Here is an 18,720-nt window from a genome sequence, read left to right on the forward strand (position 1 = left end):
AGGGGAGACGCACCCGCGGGGCCCCTTCCCGGGGCGCTCCGGGCGGCGGCGGCGGGACGCAGGGGCAGGGAGGGAGCCCTTCCCAGGCGCCTCCCGCGCGGTCGCCGCAACCCCGCTTGGACCCGACGGCCCGGGTCTCACGGGAAGGGGCGGCGCGGGCAGGACGCGGCCCCCGGTCCGTCGCGGCCGCTGCGCCGGGTCCTCCCGGCCCGCCTCACTTTGGGGGGCTCAGGGTCCGCACGGGGGAGCCCTGCACGTAGGCCAGGACGGCGTTCTGCAGGAAGCTCGCCCTCTGCGCCTCCTCGTCCCGGATGCGGGCGATCTCCGCCTCCCGGAGCCGCAGCTTCTCCCGCAGAGACGCGTTCTCGCTCTCCCTGTCCAGCAGCGCCTCCCGGTGGTCGCTCGCCATCACTGCCGGGCAGGGAGCGCCGTGGCAGGCCCCGTGGCAGGCCCCGTGGCAGGCCCCGCGGCAGGCCCCGCTCTCCGGGTAGCCTCACGTCCCTCCCGTCAGCGGGCGCCGGGAGGGCGAGGGTCTGGCTCACCTTTCAGCTGGCGCTCCAGGGCCGCCGCCTTCTCCCTCAGCGCCTCCTGGGCCGCCAGCTCCGCCTGCAGCCGGCCGTTCTGCTCCTGCAGCTCCACGCGCACCCTGCTCACCTCGGCCACCCTTTCCTCGTCCTTGTGGCTCAGGTCCTGCCAGGAACGAAGGCTGGGGAGTGAGGCGAGGGGTCGGGGGCTAGCACCCTCGCCCCCCGACCCCCGCACCCCGCACCGGAGCCCCGGCTACCTGCTGCAGCTCTTCCAGGCGCCGCCGCAGGCCCTCCAGTTGCAGGCCCAGCTGGCTGGCCCGGGTCTGGGCCTCCACCACGGCCTGCTTCTGCTGCAGGCAGGCGCCCTGCGCCTCATCCCGCGCCTGCACCAGCAGACGCAGCTTCTCCTCCAGGTGAGCCAGGCGCTGTTGCTGTGGGCACAGGAGCCGCCACGGAGCTCACCTCCTGAGAGGTTTGCATGGGCACGACCCCACCCCTCCGCCAGACCGGCTGCTCAAGATACTACGACTCCTCTTGCTCTGAACCCACTCCTGGCAGGCACCTCCTGCAGATGCCCTCTAGACTCCCCTCGTCCCTCTCCAGTCACGCCACCCCTCCAGTTCCTCCATGCAGTCACAGGCTGCAGGGATGGGTCAAACCCCGCCACCATCGCAGGCCTGGATGCAAAGCTGAAGCCTCCCAGCAGTGTGCAGGGGGACAGATGTGTGACCTGACCTCAACACCACACTCCCGCCTCCCCACTCAAAGCCCCAGCTCTGGAGCCTGCATGTGGGAAGCGAAGCCAGGCAGCCTGGCTCCCCCAGAGGGTGGCGGGCATCTGTGGGCTCACCTCCTCCAGGCGGGCCTGGCTCTTGGCCTTGATCAGCTCCTCCTCGGCCTGGCCACGCTCACTGAGTGCTGCTGCTTTCACTCGGCTCAGCTCCTGCACATAGATGGCGTTCTCCTGCCAGCCTGTTCTCCTGTCCCTGGCCCACAGCCCTTCTCTCTCTGGCCCATCCAGGCAACCCTAGCTGGAGAGGCTCTCCTCTGCCAGCCTCCTGAGGGCCATGAAACTGCCCTGCCACCTGGCTCACTGGGCGGGGTTCCTACAGCCAAGGGAGCCCGAATGCCACCTACGTCCCTGTAGCTTCTTCGGCACACTGGTGGGTGAGTCCCAAGGTGGGCCTATGAGGCTCTGAGACCAGGAAGGGCTCTCGGGGGTCCTGAGGCTGTGAACACCAGGGGCTGCCTCCCTTGTTCAGCCCAGGGCTAAGGCAGAGCTCAGCCCCGCCTGGTGGGCACCCACCTCCTCCAGGGACAGCCGCACAGCCTCCAGCCTCTGCACCCGCTCCTGCATGGCCCTCTCGCTCTCTTCCAGGTGGCGGCTCATGTGCTCCACCTGTTCAGGCACAGTGATTGTGGGGCCAGGATGAGGAGCAAGGCCCCCTCTCTTTCCCCCATGGAATCCCCACCCTGGAGGGCAGTCGTCTCTTGGGAACCTTGTTCATTCTGAGAAAGCGCTGCCTCGGGTGGCCTAGCAGGAACCTGCCCTAGCACGCGTACCCTGAATGGGTGGGGCTGGGTGTCTCTTCAACACCAGCCTGTCCTATGGCTGAGGCATGGATGGAGTCCCCTCCCAGCCCCAATAGGAGGTTCTGGGTCTGACATCCACTCAGCCTGGCAAAATACAGCCACCCACTGACCCAAGGTGACAAAGGGAGCTCCCACCAAGTGTGGGACACCTGGGGACACCTGCATGACACCAAGGCCAGACACTGAGGTGTGTTAGAGGCCAGATGAGGCCAAGTGGGAGGGCACCTCCTTGATGCGCAGGCTTTCCGAGTCCTCCAGGCTCTGTCTGGACCTTCTCTTCTCCATGTCCAGGCGCTCTGGAAGTCCAGCGGGGCAGAGCATTTGTGAGCATCCCCTGGAGGTCCCCGTCCCCAGTGTACCCATCCCCAGGCCCCTCCGCAGCAGGCCCGCCTGTGCCCACCCTCAGCCTGGATGGCCCGCATCTTCAGCTGGGCCGACGTGCTGGTCAGCTCCTGCCTGGTTTGGAACAGCTGCTCCTGCTGACACTTGACTTTCCCCTCCAATTCGTCTACCTGGAAAGCCAGCAGCATGGAGGGAGGCTGTGAACCAGCCCTGCCGTGCCCACCCTGGGCTCCCTGGCTCCACCCCACAGCTACCTGGTTTTGCAGAAGCAGATTCTTCTCGTTGGCAGCAGACAAGTCTCTGAGGAGCTTAGACTCCCGCTCCGCAGCTTCCTGGGGGTGGCGGGGAGGTGTGCACAGTGAGGGTCCCTCGGCCGCCACGCACCTCCCAGCCCACCCCTCTCAAGCCCTGCCCACCCACCTGCTGCTCCAGCCTGCGCTCCTTGGCCTGCCTCTGCGACAGGCTCAGCTGCTCCCGCTCCGCTGTGGCCAGGAGCTCCCCCAGATCCTGGGCCTTCTGCTCCGACAGAGCCAGGGCAGCCTCTGTCATCTGCAGCCTGCAGAGAGGAAGGGCAGCACCCCATCCCAGCTGGACTTCACCTGCCTTACAAAGGCCTCACTGTTCTCACTGTTACCGGGAACCTAGTCAATGCCAGCCAGCACCTGCCTCCTCCAGGAAGGCTTCCAGGTTACTGCCCCAGTCTCACCCCATTTCCCACCTCTGCTCTGTACACAGGACTTGCACACAGGCTCACATCACCCTCTTCTGCCCTGTGGCACATCTCTGAAGTATCCTGAAGCCACCCCCCATCCTTACTTGGCCTTGAGAGCATTGATGATGGAGTGCCTCTCGTTCAGGGCTTCCTGAAGCTGCCCTATGCGGGCTGCTGACGCTCTGTGGGCAGAGAGGGGGGTGCAGAGTAACCCCAGCCCCAGAGCACCGCCGTTCCCCCGGCCTTGGGGGCTGCTGTTCCTTAAGCATCTATGGTCGTCCGGGCACTGAGCCTCCAGCCGCCTCCTGGTGGCCTCACTCGTGGGCTCGGGTTGGGTCCCAGCTGAGTCTTGGGCCAGGACCTGAGCCCTGAAGCCTCACCCTGCCCCTGTGGCCCTGGGCTCACTCACCTGCTGCTCTTAGCCATCTCTTCCCGCTGTTTATCGATGGTCTCCATCAAGTCCAAAAACTGGGGACAGAGACAGCCGCAGCCTGTCAGGGCACCTGCAGCCTGTCCACCCAACCTTCTCAGGGGAAGGAGAGCAGGAGCCCAGCAAGGCAGCGAAGGGTTCCACCCACAGTACCCCATCTCCTTCACAGGGAGGGTGGTTGCTACAGAGCAAGGCCTTGGGGCTCAGATGCCAGATGCCAGCTCCCCAAGGAAGCCCACCTGCAGGGAGTCAGACCAGATGGCTGCCCCTCCTTCCAGGTACCAGCCACTCAGGGAGGCTCCAGAGCCCCAAGGAAGGGAAGGCAGGCATACCGTGGAGCTGGGGGAGGCAGGACCCCCAGCCATGAGCAGCTCCAAGGCCAGCGAAGGCGCCATCCTCACCTGCTTGGACTTCTCCTCCCGGAGGCGCTGGACCTCCCTGCTGAGCACGTGAGTGCGGGCATGGTTCTCCTGGAAGGTGGTGAGCCGGTCCTGGTTGTGGCCCATGGCTTGCTCTGTCAGAAGGAGCTGTGTCAGCCGGACACAGTGGCCCACACATGTAATCCCAGCACTCTGGGAGGCTGAGGAGGTTGGATCACCTGAGGTCAGGCGTTTGAGACCACCCTGGCCAACGTGGTGAAACCCCATGTCTACTAAAAATACAAAAAATTAGCTGGGCGTGGTGGCACACACCTGTAATCTCTGCTATTCAGGAGGCTGAGGCATGCGCACACGCGAAGACACACACGCACACACACACGGGCTGTATCACTCAGGGCTGTTCAGCCTCAGAGGTGGCTGGTTTGCACCCAGTGGCTGGCTGCTTGGAAATCTGTGCTATGCCGGGCACCCCCTCAGTGCATTGGGGTGGATGAGCTTCATGGGGTAGGGTCCTGAGCAGGAGGCGCCCGGTGCTGGGGGGCACGTGAACACGTGGGGCAGAGGTGGTACGGCCACCACAAAAGGCGAGGGCCAACCTGGGGCGTCTGGCCACCATCCCAAAGATCAAGGGGCACAGCGCAATGCTGAGGCGAACACTGTGCCCAGCTCACATTCTGGAAAGACCATGGCGTGTGGGGAGGCGGCAGAGGTCAGGAGCAATGACAACAGTCAGGCCAGCACTCGGGCAACGCCAGGGACGGCGTGGCTGGAGCCAGAGGCCAGGCAGGGCCAGCAGGAGGGTGAGCCCTTGGCACAGGGGCCAAGAGGCTGCCACTGTGTGTGGATGAGGGAGTATGTGGCCTGACACTGAAACATCAGCTGCAAGGACTTGGGGCTGCTGGTGGGTGGGAATGTGGAGGCCACACAGACCAGGCAGCGCCACCCCACAGGACCCACATGCAGGGCCACAACTCAGGTTGACCACAGAGCAAATGCCAAGAAGCCCCTCCCTTGCCAAGGCCTGGGCCACCTGAAGCATCAGCACTGCCACCAAGGCCAGGGCTGTGAGCCACAAGGCCTCAGCTTCTGCAGCTATGAAATGGGCACCCCCACTGCACAGGTCATAAGAACTCATCGAGCACACGGGGAGTCTTGGACAGTGCCCATGTGTGGCGAGCGCCAATCAAGTGCACCGAGACCCTCTGCTCCTTCCGATTCCTCAGGCTCTCGGGCTGCTCTCATCATCTGGTCCCAGGCCCAGCACCCCGCCCTCGGTGGACAGGCCTCTCTCAGAGGCTCATGTGTCGTTCCACACAGCCCTGCAGCGTACCCACAGCTCTGAGGACATCTCCGGGGATGTTGTTCCCAGCCAGGTCCAGCCTCCACAGGGTTCTGTTGCTGGGGAGACAGTTCATGAGGGCCCGGCCCCCCAGGAGACCAATGTTATTCCAGCGCAGGTCTGGAAGGAAACCTGTAGTCACCAGATGGAATGCACCTGGTGGAGGGGGAGCTGGCCTGGCTGGTCCCCTAGCCCCTCACTTCCAAGAGCACAGGCAGTCTCGGAGGGATGAGGGACCCCGAGGCACCCTGGAGGCCTCACCCAGCTGCTGGAGAGTGGCATTGCCCTTCAGGGCCAGGGCCAGCTCCTCGGCGCCCTTGTGACTGATCTGGTTGTTGCGGAGGTCCAGCTGCTGCAGCGTGCCATTGGCCGCCAGGCCCCCGCAGAAGGTGGCGAAGGCATCATCCCACGTGCCCAGGTTGTTCCATTCCAGCGTGAGGCTGCAGGAAGGACAGGAGCCAGTGTTCGCCCCGGGGACTGCCTAGCCCATGGGGTCCAGGGCCTGGGGACGGTGTCAGCTGGGGCTGGAGGGGGTCTGATGATGGGCTGGAGCCTCTGCCTGCTCCCCGCCGTTTGTGAAACACAGCAGACAACTGGCAATTGTGAACTCTTGGGCAGCAGAACGATGTGCTCTGGGGCCAATCCACAACCACACAGAGAGGGGGCCCGGGGTGACGGTGGGGTCAGGACCACCACCCACCTCTGAATGGACTTGTTCTGTTGGAGAAGTTTTCCCAGAGCCGCAGCCCCGGTGGCTCGAAGGTTGTTACCCTAGGGCAGAAACAGGCCGGTAATCGCTGCCCTCGCCCTGACTGGCTCCGAATTTCCGCTCATGCCCTAAGGGCCCCGGTCAGCCAGTGGACAAGGCTGGGGTGCCCCCTGGGCGGAGGTGTGGCCTCCCCTCCTTCAGGGGGCTTCCTGGGGCCGGCTTGCTTGTTGCCGACGTGAACTCTTGCTCCAGAGACAGTCACTCAAACAGGAGGCCGTCGGAGAACGGCCTGGGGCACTTACAGTTTCCAGCCACTTGCCCAGACCCCAGGCCCCCGAGACCTGGCATCTTCCCACTCTCCTCTTGCCCTCGGGTGGCACACTCGGACACCCAGAGTGCAGGTATCTCACCTTTAGGTCCAGAAAGCGCAGCACGGTGTTGGCACACAGGCCTCGGAGAAGCAGTGTGGCCCCTGTGTAAGGGGGGCCGCGATTACTCTCTGCCCCTGCTGACCCCAAGACCCTCCCTGTGGGCCCCTTTTCAGGGCAGCTCCCTAAACCCAGGGAAGGACAACTGCCCCGGTGGTCTGGGTTGGCGCTGGCCAAGAGTCTCGCTGCGAAGCCGTGTTTGAAACACCTGCAGCACAAAGCCGCGTCAGCACGCAGGGAACCAGGTAAGTCGCGGCAGGTTAAGGCCTCTTCCCCGGTCAAAAAGAGGAACTGCCCTCCACTCCCAGGTGCAGGAGCAGGCGCCCCTGCTCGCTTTAACGACGGTACAGAAAGAGGAGAGCCCGGAGAGGAGGCGGCCTCTGGGGCTGCCAAGGCAACGGCGTGGGCAGCTAAGGAGCAGCGTCCTACCCTGCCGGGCCTGCCCACCTTCCTCGCTGAGCATGCAGTCGCTCAGGACCAGCTCCGTACACAGCGTCTCCCTCGGCAGCAGCTTGCCCAGGGCCCTGCAGGTGTCCACCGTCAGGCTCTGCGTGGCCAGGTCCAGCCGGCCCCTGGGAAGCTGGTGCAGCTGCTGCAGGACAGCCTCCTGGGGCTCGGCCCCACTCTCCTTGCACAAGCGGCTGTAGGAGCGCCGGAACTCCTCCATGACCCGCGGGGTCGGCAGGACCTCCTCCGCATGCTCCCGCAGCTGCTGAAAGGGAGCCGCCTGGTGCGGAGCAGCCCCGGCGCCGGGTACAGGAGACTGGGCCTCCGCTGACCCGGACGAAGAGCAATCAGAGTGGGCTCTGCGGGCGGGAGGTCCTGGGAGCGCGGGGCTGGGCGGCAGGCAAGGTCCGCTTTGGGCTGGAGCCCCGCGGTGCGTGGGGACCACCCGTGCAGGAAGGAGGCAGGCTCGTCGCGCGCCCCCTCCAGGCCCTGCGCGCCCGCAGCCCCCGCCCCAGTCCTCGCGACAGACGCTTCGGGACCTCAGTATCCAGGAAGAACCAGGCGCGCCGGGAGCGGCCCCGGGAACTACAACTCCCAGCAGGCCCTGCGCTGGCGGCGCTAGTTGGGGGCCAATTAGAACAAAGGAACTGGCGCGCTCTTGGGGTAGCAAGCTGAAGGGGAGTAGCGCGCTCCAGTTTCATTGGCTACGGTCATGAGGGTGGGGCTCCGGGGGGGCATGCGCCAGGATAATTGGCTGAGGGACGTGAGGGTGGTGCCCCGGTAGGGCGCGCTCCTGGTTGATTGGCTGAGAGGCGTGAGGGTGGGGCTGCGGGAGGGCGCGCTTCGGGCTCATTGGCTGAAGATAGGGGCGGGGCTCTGGGAGAAGGCGCTCTGGGGGCGCGCTCGGGTCTCATTGGCTGGGGGCGCGGGGCGGGGCTCCGGAGGGCGCGCGCAGAGGTGGCGGCCATGGAGAGAGCCGGAGCAGGAGCTGGTTTCCGGAAGGTGAGGGCCGGCGGGCAGGGGCTGGGCCGGCGTGGACGCTGCATCCCGACCCCACGTGTGACACTGTGAGGGCCCGAAGCCAGCCCCCGCGCCGCCCACCTGTTCCTTTGAGGTTGGGCCCGTTCTCAGACTCCTACCCCGGCCCGCCAGCGCGCCCCGCGCTCTCCTGGGCGGGGGTCCCGCAGCAGGTGGAAGGGCGCGTGGGGCAGCCGGGGCTGCAGGAAGGTGGAGAACGTCTGCAGAAATAGGCAGGGGTAGGCGCCGTCCCGGCGGAGTCCAGGCCGGCAAAAAGAGAGGAGGAGCTGGGCCGCCGCCCTGCGCCCTGAGCCTGGTTTCTCCTGTGAAGAGGAGGTCAGACCCCAGCACGGCAACAGTGAGACCGTCCAGCCCGAGGCGGCAGGACCTGGCCAGCCGCCAGGCACAGTAGCTCCCCTTTTGCCCGCTCCCCGGTGGGTGCCAGCACTGGGCTAAGTCCCAGGAACGCGTGGTGTCCTCGGTGCTCCACGTTACACACACTGGACACCTATTAACCCCGCCCGCCATTGGGAAACCCAGGCTCGGGTGCGTTAAGTGATTCAGCAGGGCTAGGGTCAGACCCAGGCCGTCTGAGCCAGGATCCGCCAAGGCTGGAAGGGTGCCCCGCTCTTCCCTACCCCTGGTGAGTGGGGCTCCCTGGGGGTGTCATGTGCAGAGGCCCCCTTCTGTGCAGGCAGAGTGGTTTCTGAGTCCTTCATTACTGTACCTGAAGGTTGAGGCACCGAGCTTCCTCGATGTCATCAGGGCCTCGTGGACCTCTGCGGCCTGGAAAGGGGAGGGTCTCAGGCCCTTGTGGACCCATCCTCAGGGGAGGACTTCAACCCTGTAGAGAGGCAGGGGGAATTCTTTCTGTGTCAGCCTCTTATCACCCAAGGACACCAGGGGCTCCGTGCAGGGTTGAGGGGGAGCGGAGGGACTCTAGGGGTGAAGTTGCTGAAGATTCTTGCCAGACAGAATTCAGAAAGAGAAAGTGACGGAGGCTTGGGCCACCTCACCACTTGGTTGTGAGAATCCACCAGGTTAGGGTAGCCAAAAGGCCACAGCTGGAGAGAGGGCACTGGGCACACCCCGGGGGAGGTCATATGTTCTCTCCGTCAAGCCCACCTGACAACTAGGGCCCCAAGGCCTCTGGCCAGAGCTGGAGTTGTGGTCATTACAGGCGAAGAGCCTGAGGATGATGGGGAGCAGGGGGCCTGCAGCCCTGGTGTGGCACCCACAGGTCTGGGGGTCAAGGCTGGGTGTGTCCCAGGCCCCCACCCCCACCCGCACTGCTGGGCCTGTCTCCCGAAGCCACTGCCTGCGTATGGAGCGACCCCTTGGATTATCCAGGCAGCCCCGGCAGCTGCCACTCACTGGCGTGGTCTTCCTTCCCAGGCCTTCTGGGGCAACGGTGTTGGAGGTCTCAGAGCAGGTGGGGAAGTAGTGCCTTCTCTGCCTTTTCTGGTACCTTACAGGTAGAGCTGGCGGTAGGCAGCCAGAAGGACCAGCAGGTGGCACTGAGCTTACGCGGGTGGTGACCCGGACCCTGGCTGGGGGACAGTGAGGGCTCAGGACGAACCGGGATGCTGGGCCCTGCTACCCGCTGCTGTGGCACATTCACCTCCCGTGCCTCAGGGTTTCACCCACCCGCTGCTCTGCTTGTCACCTGTTGGACTGCTCTGGGTGAGGTGCTGTGAGCTCCCTGCTTCCCGCTGCTGGCAGCCTGGCCGGTCCCTCACCCACCTTCCCTTGTAGTGCCTGTTTCTGGGCTCCTGGGTGCCCACTGCCCCTGCCCCCAGCCCTGGGCACTCCATGCTGGCTCCTTTCCCAGCCCCTGTGGGCTGGTGCCTGCCCTGGGCCACCTCACTGAGTCTCGTGGCTCCACCAGCCACCCGGGGCTGCCCTCCAAGTCTCAGCCACTGCTGCCGCTGCCGCCTCCGCTCTGTGGACACCTCTTGTGTTTATGACAACACATCCCAAACCGAGCTCCCGAGTACACATGCCCACACCCCCCAGCTCCACAGAACAGTGCTGTCCTTTTGGGGTCTTGGCATGGACTCCTCCCCTGTACCCGTCCTGCATGCTTCAGGAAGGTGGAAAGGCCCCAGCTCTGCAGCCTCCTCCCTGCCCCCCATCCCCTGGGCATGGTGGCCAGAGGGGTCCTTTCAAACGTCAGTGCTGCTTTCCACAAAAAACCCAGAAAGGACTCCCAGTTTCCTGCCAGAGAGCTGGTCGGGCCCTCAGGCCCTCAGCATCTAGCCCACCCCTCCCTCCACTCTAACCTGCGGACCTCGCTGGTGCAGCCTGGCTCTGTGCTCCCAGACACCAGCACTTCCTGCAGGACGATAAGCACCAGGGCGAGACCGGTGGAGCGGACCCAGCACACTGAACAGAGTTGGCCAAGCAAGGCCTTACTGGTGTGACTCCCTCAGGCCAGCCCACCCAGGGAGCAGCTGCCTCCAGCCTCCAGACCCAGGCGGGCTCTGCCTTCCCTGCCTCCTCGAAAGGAGATCCATGGCCCTTGGCTGGGGACGGGAGTGCAAGATTATGCCAGACTCGACAAGGCCTCTCCTCTCTCCCCTGGAGCCCCAGCAGGCTGGGCCTGCTCCCACATCTGCGACCACTCACTCTGCAGGGCAGCTCCCTGACAGACACTGCAAGGGGCCCTGACACCTGTGGAGCTGACCATAGACCCTGCTCTTCCAGCTTCTGCCACCCTAAGCACTGGGCAGGCGCTTGTCCCCTGCCCTGGGAGAGACCCAAGCACAGAGGGCATCTCCAGCTGGAAATCACAGCCACTGTCACCCAGAGTGATCACCACCCTAGGGGTGTGGGGGAGGGCAGGGCCTGGCAATGACACCCCCCTCCTCCAGGAGCTGGTGAGCAGGCTGCTGCACGTGCACTTTAAGGATGACAAGACCAAAGGTGCGGGTGGGGTGCAGGTGGGAGGGGGTTCCCGTACCTGTCCTGTACCATTCCCACAACTCTGCAGGGCCAAGGCCTTGAGGAGGGTGGGGTGCATCTGGAGCACCCAGCCAGGGCAGTGGGCAAAGGTCCCAGATAACCTCCTCTCCTTCTTGCAGTTAGCGGGGACGCACTGCAGCTCATGGCGGAGCTACTGAAGATCTTCGTTGTGGGTGAGCCCAGGGCCCAGGCTCCCTCCCAGGCACAGGGTTGAGGATTCCTCTGTTTTTCCCACGGGAAAACCAAGACATGTTTTCCCGTTCCCCACAAGGGCCTGAACTTGGTCTCCTGATCCTGTTGGTCAGGTGCTACAGCCTGGTTCTGGGGGCTGCCCGTGGATGTGGGTGGGGACACTGGCCCAGGCTGAGGCCCTCGGTGGGCCCAGGTTTGAGATCTCCCAGCATCCCCCACTTCTTGAGCTTCTCACTGCAGAAGCAGCAGTCCGTGGGGTGCGGCAGGCCCAGGCAGAAGATGCCATTCTCGTGGATGTGGACCAGCTGGAGAAGGTGCTCCCGCAGCTGGTGGGTGAACACGGGTCGGTGCACAGGTGGGGGTGCCTGGCTGGTGGGCTGCCCCTAAGTGCTTCTCTCCCCACAGCTCCTGGACTTCTAGGGATCTCAGCTGTGGCTGAGGCCACCCCAGGGAAGCCCCTGGTCCACAGAAGCAGGTCTTGTGTTTCTAGTGGCCTCTGGTTGCAGACGGAGAAGGACCTGAGGGATTTGGAGCTGATTCAAACAAGCTCCCAAGATTCTCCAGCCTTTGCAAAGGGGCAGGACTGCAGTGCATTGCCACCCTTGGAGTGCCCACTGGGGACAGGCCCATGGGGAGTCCCTCCCTGTCCCCTGGGGTCCTACAGGCAAGTGCTGGGAAAGGCCCAGCCAGCAGCCAGCAGGTAGACTGTTTACAAACAGCAGCCGGCAGCGCCGCCTCCTGGCCACATTCCTGCCACTGACATCAAAGCTGATGTGACCCTCCCAGCCATCCGGTATTCCCCTTGGAAAATGGTTCCCCAGGCTATAAATTTGTTCTCACAAAGCAACATCAATAAATCAAAACTGTCTCTCCCAGCCTGGCCGTCTTGTTGCCATTAATCACTGAAGTCAGACTGCTTCAAAGCCACACTCCCTGTGTGCGCCCTTCCACCCCTGGTAAGACAAAAGCAAAGCACCGGACAGGCTGACAGCATGTGTGCCAGGGGCTGGGGCAGCCACAGGGCCTGACACTAGTGGGCAGTGGCTTCCATGAACATTCTTGTGGCTGCAGACAGGACCAGGATGCACAGGGTGAGAGGGACCCTGGCCCAAGGCCCTGCTGAAACAGAAAGGGCCTCCCTTTCCCCAACACCAGCCCCAAGCAGTGCTGGGGGGTATGGGTCAGCCCCCTCAGGCCATGCCTCCTGCCCACTTTTGTTTGTTTTTGTTTTTGTTTTTTTGAGACGGAGTTTCACTCACGTTACCCAGGCTGGAGTGCAATGGCGCGATCTCGGCTCACCACAACCTCCACCTCCTGGGTTCAGGCAATTCTCCTGCCTCAGCCTCCTGAGTAGCTGGGATTACAGGCACGCGCCACCACGCCCAGCTAATGTTTTGTATTTTTAGTAGAGACGGGGTTTCACCATGTTGACCAGGATGGTCTCGATCTCTTGACCTCGTGATCCACCCGCCTCGGCCTCCCAAAGTGCTGGGATTACAGGCGTGAGCCACCGCGCCCCGCCTGCCCACTTTTGGAAACACGGGGCTATGGGACCTGCCTGGATGCCCCGTCCAGGTCTGGCTGCCCTCTGATTTTCAGAAGTCTCTGGTATGAGCTACACCGGTGCCAACGCCTGGGAAGCAGCAGGGCCTTGGGCCACTTACCCTCCAGCGCCCTGCCAGGTGCCGTAGCCCCCCTCACTTCAGCTCCCTAGTTATAAGCCCAGGACTATGAAGATCCAAGGGGCTCTCAGCTGAGCGCCATCCTGGGGCCCCATGCAGGGAGGGTTAGAGCGCAGGGAGTCAGGTTCCAGGGTGGGAAGGACAAGAGCTGCCTCTTGGGGATCACTGGAGGCGGCCCAGCCTCTCCTGCCGTGGTGCCCTAAGACAGCTTTGGGGTGAGACTCTCCATCGCTGATTTAGCCCCACTGGCCCAGGCCAGGCAGAGCTGCTGCTGGGATCTACCCCTTCCCCACCCTGCCCACCCAAGGAGGTCTCGGTTTGAAAGCCCTGGGGAGCCCGTGGAAGTCGTTAGGCTTGCTGCAGACGCTGCTACTGGGCGGCCAGGGCCAAAACCCAGCACTGCAGCCACGCCACAGCGGGAGGCCCAAGGCCAGGCCCTGCCCTACTAACTCCCCCAGCTCCTGGCCCGGGCTTGGCTCCTGGGTTGTAGGCAGTCTGCCCAAAAAGCCCTTCTTCCAACACTTCTGTTCCCCTGGGAGGAAGGATAAATACTGTTGGGAGACCCACTCGGGTTCAGGATGCACACCTCGGCCCAGCGAGTGGCCACCGGGGCCCACACCGTGGACACTCCAGTCCGGCCAAGTCAGGGTGGAGGACGGGGGCCCTTGCTGGAAGAGGTACGACAGGAGGCACTGAAGGATGCAGAGTCTTTATTCCTGCTGGCAGGGGAGGTGGTCCTGTGGCTGGTGGGCACCTCAGGCTGGCAGCTCTCACCTCTTGCTGGCTGTAGTGCAAACACACCAGGGTGACCACAGGCTCTGGGCTCTCGCTGCCCAGCCACCTGCTCACTGGCCCGGCTGAAACTCTCGTTCCTCCACCCCCAGCTGCAGCACCCAGCCCCCCTGTGCCCCAACCAAATTCAGCACGAGGCCCCCCATCTCCGACTCGGCTACAGCACCCTGCGCCCCGTCACCGTCCTCCACCTGGTCGAAGCACCCAGCCCCCTGCCCTCCACCCGGCTACAGTACCTGGCAGCTTCAGCCACTTAGGCACCTTGCCCAGGCTCCTCTTCACAGGCGGGACCATCCCTGAGATAGGCTCAGCAGGGCCCAGCGCCCCCTCCTCAGCAGGTGGCTCAGACTCAGGTGCAGGGTTAGGGGCTGGCACTGGGGAAGGGGACCCGGCGGCTCTGGACATGTACCTGGGGGGAGGCAAAGACACAAGGTGGTGGGTGCCGCAGAGGGAGGAGCTCCCAAACCCACCAGCGCTTACCTGGCCACCAGCACGTCGGCTGCAGATGGGGAGATGGTGTGCTCCAGTAGGCCAGGCTCCAGGTAGACGCCTGCAGAGAGGCCCAAGCCCACCCTCAGCCTCAGAGAGGCCAACCCTTACCTGCCCAGCATCCAGCCACCTGCCCTTGGCTCTGGGAGCAGGGTGGCCAGCAGGTGGCTGCCCCAGCCCTCCCTCGGGGAGGTGGGTATTGGGAGCCGCAGACCTCCCTCCCAGACCCAAACGAGGCCCCAGACTGAATGCGCTCTGGGGCAGCTGGCTTTGAGGTCCCAGAAGGGCTGGTCAGGCTCCGAAGCCCCAACCACTGACACTCACCTGCTGGTTCCTTGGCTCCAAAGTGCACCAGAGCAGCCGGGAAGAGGTTCGCCTGCAGGGAGGGCGGGAGGCTCAGGAGCTGGGCAGGCACCGTGGGCACAGCACCCCTCCTGCTGTGGAGGCAGCCACACCCCCAGGCCCAGGCCCTGCTGATGGCCACAGCTCCACCCTCAGGCAGGCTCCACCTGCCCGGCCCCCATGAGCCCCTCATTGCCCAGCTTCCTGTCCCAACTCTGGCACCAACCCTACCACTGTTAAGCAAGACCAGGGCATCCTGGGACCACCAGCACCCTCCCTGGGACCACCCCAAGCCCCAAGCCAGCTACAGGCTGGGGCCCCGACAGCCCCCCCTGCTACGGACTCCGCACCCGAGGAAGGTGGGGCGGGGCAGGGACCACTGTGGACGGCTGCAGCTGCCAGGCCCAAGGCATCCCCCTCCTGGCTCCAGGCTGCTCAGGGCCACAGGCTGGGGTGGGGCTGAGGGATGTTAAAAGATTAAGAGGAAGCTTCAAAGGCCAGGCCCAAGAACGCTGAAACCTCAGCCTCCAGCCGGGGGCCGTGAATGCTTTGAAAACCCAATCGTGCCGCCTGGGATCAAAGCCTTGTGAGGAGAGCCGGGCCTGTGGGGTGGGCAGGGGCTGCCCCAGTGGCCCTGGAGAGGCGCCGGAAGCTGGGGAGCCAGGAAGGGGGCACCAGGAGGACAGCGCCAGGAGCCGCCGTGGTCTCAGCCTCACAGACGGAGAGCGCCATGGGGCCTCCGGGATTCACACCCAGGCTGCAGCCGCTCACAGAAGCCCAGGGGACACTGCCTGGAGGCCGCTGTGGGCACCGGAGGCCTGGCCAGCCCCATCTGTGTCCCACCTGCCGCCGGGCAAGAGGAATCCCTCAGAAGCCACCGATGCAGAGGCACCTGGTTTTCATCACTGCCCCCACAGGCCATGACCCTCCCAGCACTGCCCTGCGGGATGCACAGAAAGGGGCAGCTGGGGCTCAGGAACGCGAGGAGAGGGAAGTAGGCCTGGCAGTCAGTGGCGAGGAGGCTCGGCAGACGGGTGGCATGGAGGCTGCAGTGCTCAGAGAGGCTCGGCCTCTGGATGGACCCCAGAAAAGGAGCCTCCCAAAGTCTCCTGTCACCTCCATCTCCCACTGTTGGAATCCGTGCTCTCTGCCCTAGTTTCCAGGGGCCACTTCAGCAAGGGACCAGGGTGGATGGAGCCACCCGTCACGAAGCTGGGTCTAGACACGGAATGTGAGTCACAGTGGACACTCCCCCGCCGCCACCCAGAGCAGGGCCCAGAAAGGGCCTTTGAGGGAGGCGCAGGCTGAGGGGCTTGTCCCCACCAACACTGTCCTGGCTCCCTGGGCTGACAGGGAGAAGAGGAGCGCCACCCTGCCCTGACACACCGGAGGGCCTGGGACAGTGCACTTATCTTTGAAGATATCTCACTTATCTTTAAAAAGATAAGTGATGTGAGATGACATCAAAGGCGGGTCTAGTCCAGTGTGATTCCTCAAGAAATGAAGACACAGACCACACACACAAGTGACCCTGCCACAACAGGAGCCTGGGAGGGGCCAGCCCAGCCACCCTGGAGCCAGCCCCTTGCCACACTCGGTGTTGCCAGGAAGAGCTTCCGAAAGGAGGTCCAGGCCAACCCCCGTGGGCAGCAACTCCGCAGGAGCAGCACACACAGGTGGCCGCGCGCTCCAGCCGTCTCCATGGGCAAGAACAGCACCACCCTCCGGGGAAAGGCAGCCAAGAGAGAAGGCAGGGGACCACAGCCATCCTGCTTCTGCAAGACCATGAGGTGATGAGGAGCATTTCAGAGGCCCAGGTGGGGTAGGGCCTGGTCAGGGGAAAGAAGGCAGCCTGTCGGCCGCAGAGAGGCCCCAGCGGTGGGCAGCACAGCAGTGCAGGAGGGGAGCTGCTCTGGGAGAAGAGGGAGGAGGACAGGACTGGCCAGGGGTAGGTGCCCAGCAGGCACTCAGGCTGGAAGTGCCAGGCACGCCCTGCCAGGCAGGTGGCTTGGGGAGTGGGGAACCAGGCAGCAAGGGATCTCCGTGTCCTGGTCCCCTGAGACAGCCTGAGAGCTCCAACAAATGGAGGGTGTTAGGAGCCAGGTCTGCCCCCAAAGCCAACGGAAGGAAGCCCAGCAGGTCTTTCAAGATAAGTAAGGTGAGATGACATCAAAGGCGGGTTTGTTCCTGTGTGAATTCTCATGAGATGAGGACGCAGAACGCACACAGACATAACTCCTGCCAGCCATGACAGAAACCTGAGAGGGGCCAGCCCAGCCATCCCGTGAGCTTGGACCCCAGGCCTCCGGGATGGTGGGCCTTTGTCACAGCTACCCCAGTGGACTCAGGGTTCCCCAGTACATCCAGCCCCCAGGAGGGTCCCAGTGGGGTGAGGGCAGTGGAATGGGGACCACAGATGGGACAGGGAAGGAAGCCCGAGAATCTCCTCTCACACCCACAGGCCCTCTGTGGCTCCCCTCCCCACTCCCACCTCCAAGAGAAAGGTCCAGCCTCTCCACCCTCAGGACCAGAAAGGAGGGCTGGCCCCGGGGCTTCCTGCAACCCAGAGCTGCCTCCCCCGCTCCAGACACAGGGTGGCCACAGCCAGACCCCCTCGGGAGGGGGATGGCCACGCCTGGAAGGAGGCCCTGACCAGGGAACTCGCCGCCCAGTACACTCAGCCCATCATGGCCGGCACTGGCACTGGAGCCGAGTCTCACCTGATCCAGGCCAGGTGGACGTGCACAGGGAGGGCTGTGGCCAGGGCTCAGTCCCCAGGGCAGGTGCCTGTCTGTGGGCCCCCACCCCTCGTCTCTTGTTTTGCTCTGGACAAGGGGACAGAGCACGTGCCAGGGCCCAGGCTGGGGCTGCAGGGCTGAGGCCTTGGGGAAGGACCCCTGGGGGAGATCCTCTGGAACCAGGCCTCCCTGCCCCTCTGGCTGCCCACCAGAAGTCCCCTGCCTGCTGGCTGTGTCTCTGGGATCCCAACGGAATGAGGGACAGACCACCATGGCCACGGGGAAGGAATCTCTACCCTCTGCTCAGTTCTGGCCCAGCCTAGACAAGCACAGCAAAGGGATGGGAAGACACCTGGCCAGGTACTTCTAGATGCCCTGCCCTGGCCTTGGGGACAACTGAGCCCTCAGAAGGGCGGCAGGCAGCAGTGTGGCAAGACAGACACGGGTGGCGCTGACACTCAAATCACACCATGGGCAAAGGGAAGACCTCGCCGGGACATCAGGGGCTGGGCGCCCACAGGCCTGCACCCCTCCCCCCGACCCCCGCTGTGGAAGAAGCAGGCTGTGTGTACCGGGGCTGGAGCCAGGCGCCTTGGCCTTCTCCTGGCCAGGCCTCCCAATTCCGTCCCCACAGGGCCAGCAGACAAAGCCTGTGCTGAAGGGGTCCCTGGGGCGCACCAGTGCCTTCAGGGCTTGTTAAGGAGCTCCAGGGTGAAGGGCAGAGCATGGACCCCAGGGCTGAGGGCACCCTGACGCACAGGGACAGGAAGCAAGTTTCAGGCAGGGGTTGGGGGACTTTGTCCCACAAAGCAGCACCCCACACTGCTCACAACTCCTCGTCCTCACTCCTGGCTGCCTCCTCTCAGCTCTCCTGGGCCAGGGCCACCGAGGGCTGCCGAGCTGTCAGCCCCACACCCAGGCACGCCATCTCTCTTGGAAGCAGGGGCCGGCTCCTGGACACTCCCCAGGGAGCTGGCAGCCGGAGCAGGGCCCTGCCAGAGACATGAAAGCTGGCGCTTCCACGCCCGCCGCCTGCTTGCCCGCCAGGGAGGCAGCTTCCTTCCCTCAGCCCTGCCAGCTCTCTGATGGCGGGCAGGCAGGGACGTCACCAGGGACACCACCCCGAGAGGCCCCGAGGCCGGAGCTGAGCTGACGGATGGCAGGAGGCGGCGGCTGGTGGGGGGGGTGAGGGTGTCTCCGGAAACAGGGCAGCAGGACCCCAGGGCCCCTCGGGGCCTCCCAATGGGAGGGTGGGCTGCAGGCCTGGGCACTGGTTCCCCTCAATCCCAAGGAATCTTCTAAATTCAATGTTTATCAACTCGCTGGCCAGCAAGGGAGGGGTGGGGGCAGAGGAAAGAGGCCCAAAGTCCAGCCAGCAGCTCGGGCTGAGAGAGGACTGTCACCCCTCCCTGCGCCTGCCTCTGCTGCAGGGAATCCCGCTCAGGCCTGCTTCTGATCACCCCTGGCAGCTGCCAGCCTTCTTGCCCCATCTCAGCCCAGTGGCTGCAACCGCAGGCAGTGAGCAAGTCTCTCACCTCCACCCCAGGCCTCTGCCGAGGCCTGCGGCCACTTAAAAAGAACCCTCCTCTGCTGCTAA

General features: G+C 64.3%; 3 protein-coding genes across 26 annotated transcripts in view; 1 reads left to right on the plus strand and 2 right to left on the minus strand.

Moving 5' to 3' along the window:
* Positions 1 to 98: 98 nt before the first annotated feature.
* LRRC45 (leucine rich repeat containing 45) lies at positions 99 to 7,491 on the minus strand. Of its 8 annotated transcripts, none has more exons than XM_032241261.1 (17): positions 6,908 to 7,491; positions 6,443 to 6,504; positions 6,024 to 6,094; positions 5,585 to 5,763; positions 5,315 to 5,443; positions 4,006 to 4,118; positions 3,584 to 3,642; positions 3,279 to 3,356; positions 2,883 to 3,018; positions 2,717 to 2,794; positions 2,521 to 2,632; positions 2,346 to 2,416; positions 1,834 to 1,926; positions 1,378 to 1,470; positions 785 to 958; positions 543 to 690; positions 99 to 411 (listed from the first exon to the last, which is right to left on the minus strand). In XM_032241261.1, the coding sequence occupies exons 1-17, from the start codon at positions 7,125 to 7,127 to the stop codon at positions 215 to 217; spliced, it is 2,013 nt and encodes a 670-aa protein (XP_032097152.1). In that variant the 5' UTR covers positions 7,128 to 7,491; the 3' UTR covers positions 99 to 214. The 8 variants fall into 8 exon arrangements, with proteins under 8 accessions (XP_032097152.1, XP_032097151.1, XP_032097149.1 ...); XM_032241260.1 differs by having other exon boundaries at positions 5,315 to 5,455; XM_032241258.1 differs by having other exon boundaries at positions 6,890 to 7,491.
* Positions 7,492 to 7,806: 315 nt separating this feature from the next.
* Positions 7,807 to 11,955, plus strand: CENPX (centromere protein X). Of its 9 annotated transcripts, none has more exons than XM_032241281.1 (6): positions 7,829 to 7,909; positions 9,400 to 9,612; positions 10,798 to 10,855; positions 11,008 to 11,090; positions 11,321 to 11,409; positions 11,486 to 11,955. In XM_032241281.1, exons 2-6 carry the CDS (start codon positions 9,508 to 9,510, stop codon positions 11,517 to 11,519), a joined length of 369 nt encoding a protein of 122 aa, XP_032097172.1. In that variant the 5' UTR covers positions 7,829 to 7,909; positions 9,400 to 9,507; the 3' UTR covers positions 11,520 to 11,955. The 9 variants fall into 9 exon arrangements, with proteins under 9 accessions (XP_032097176.1, XP_032097180.1, XP_032097177.1 ...); XM_032241283.1 differs by having other exon boundaries at positions 11,008 to 11,061; XM_032241282.1 differs by having other exon boundaries at positions 10,798 to 10,849.
* A 1,500-nt stretch (positions 11,956 to 13,455) lies between these two features.
* ASPSCR1 (ASPSCR1 tether for SLC2A4, UBX domain containing) overlaps positions 13,456 to 18,720 on the minus strand; it is a 40,082-nt gene continuing 34,817 nt past the window's right edge. For 6 of the 9 annotated variants that reach the window (XM_032241272.1, XM_032241266.1, XM_032241267.1 and 3 more), the window contains 4 exons: positions 14,368 to 14,419; positions 14,035 to 14,104; positions 13,791 to 13,963; positions 13,456 to 13,546 (listed from right to left, as the gene is read on the minus strand). In XM_032241272.1, the coding sequence (XP_032097163.1) occupies positions 13,533 to 13,546; positions 13,791 to 13,963; positions 14,035 to 14,104; positions 14,368 to 14,419 (309 nt within the window). In that variant the 3' untranslated portion in view covers positions 13,456 to 13,532. Of the gene's footprint in view, positions 13,547 to 13,790; positions 13,964 to 14,034; positions 14,105 to 14,367; positions 14,420 to 15,344; positions 17,886 to 18,720 lie in introns of those variants that run through there. The other 3 variants (XR_004257698.1, XM_032241269.1, XM_032241273.1) reach the window with 2 other exon arrangements.

This window comes from Sapajus apella, unplaced genomic scaffold, assembly GCF_009761245.1.
Source record: "Sapajus apella isolate SASKATOON/1434 unplaced genomic scaffold, GSC_monkey_1.0 scaffold48, whole genome shotgun sequence".
Lineage (NCBI taxonomy): Eukaryota > Metazoa > Chordata > Mammalia > Primates > Cebidae > Sapajus > Sapajus apella.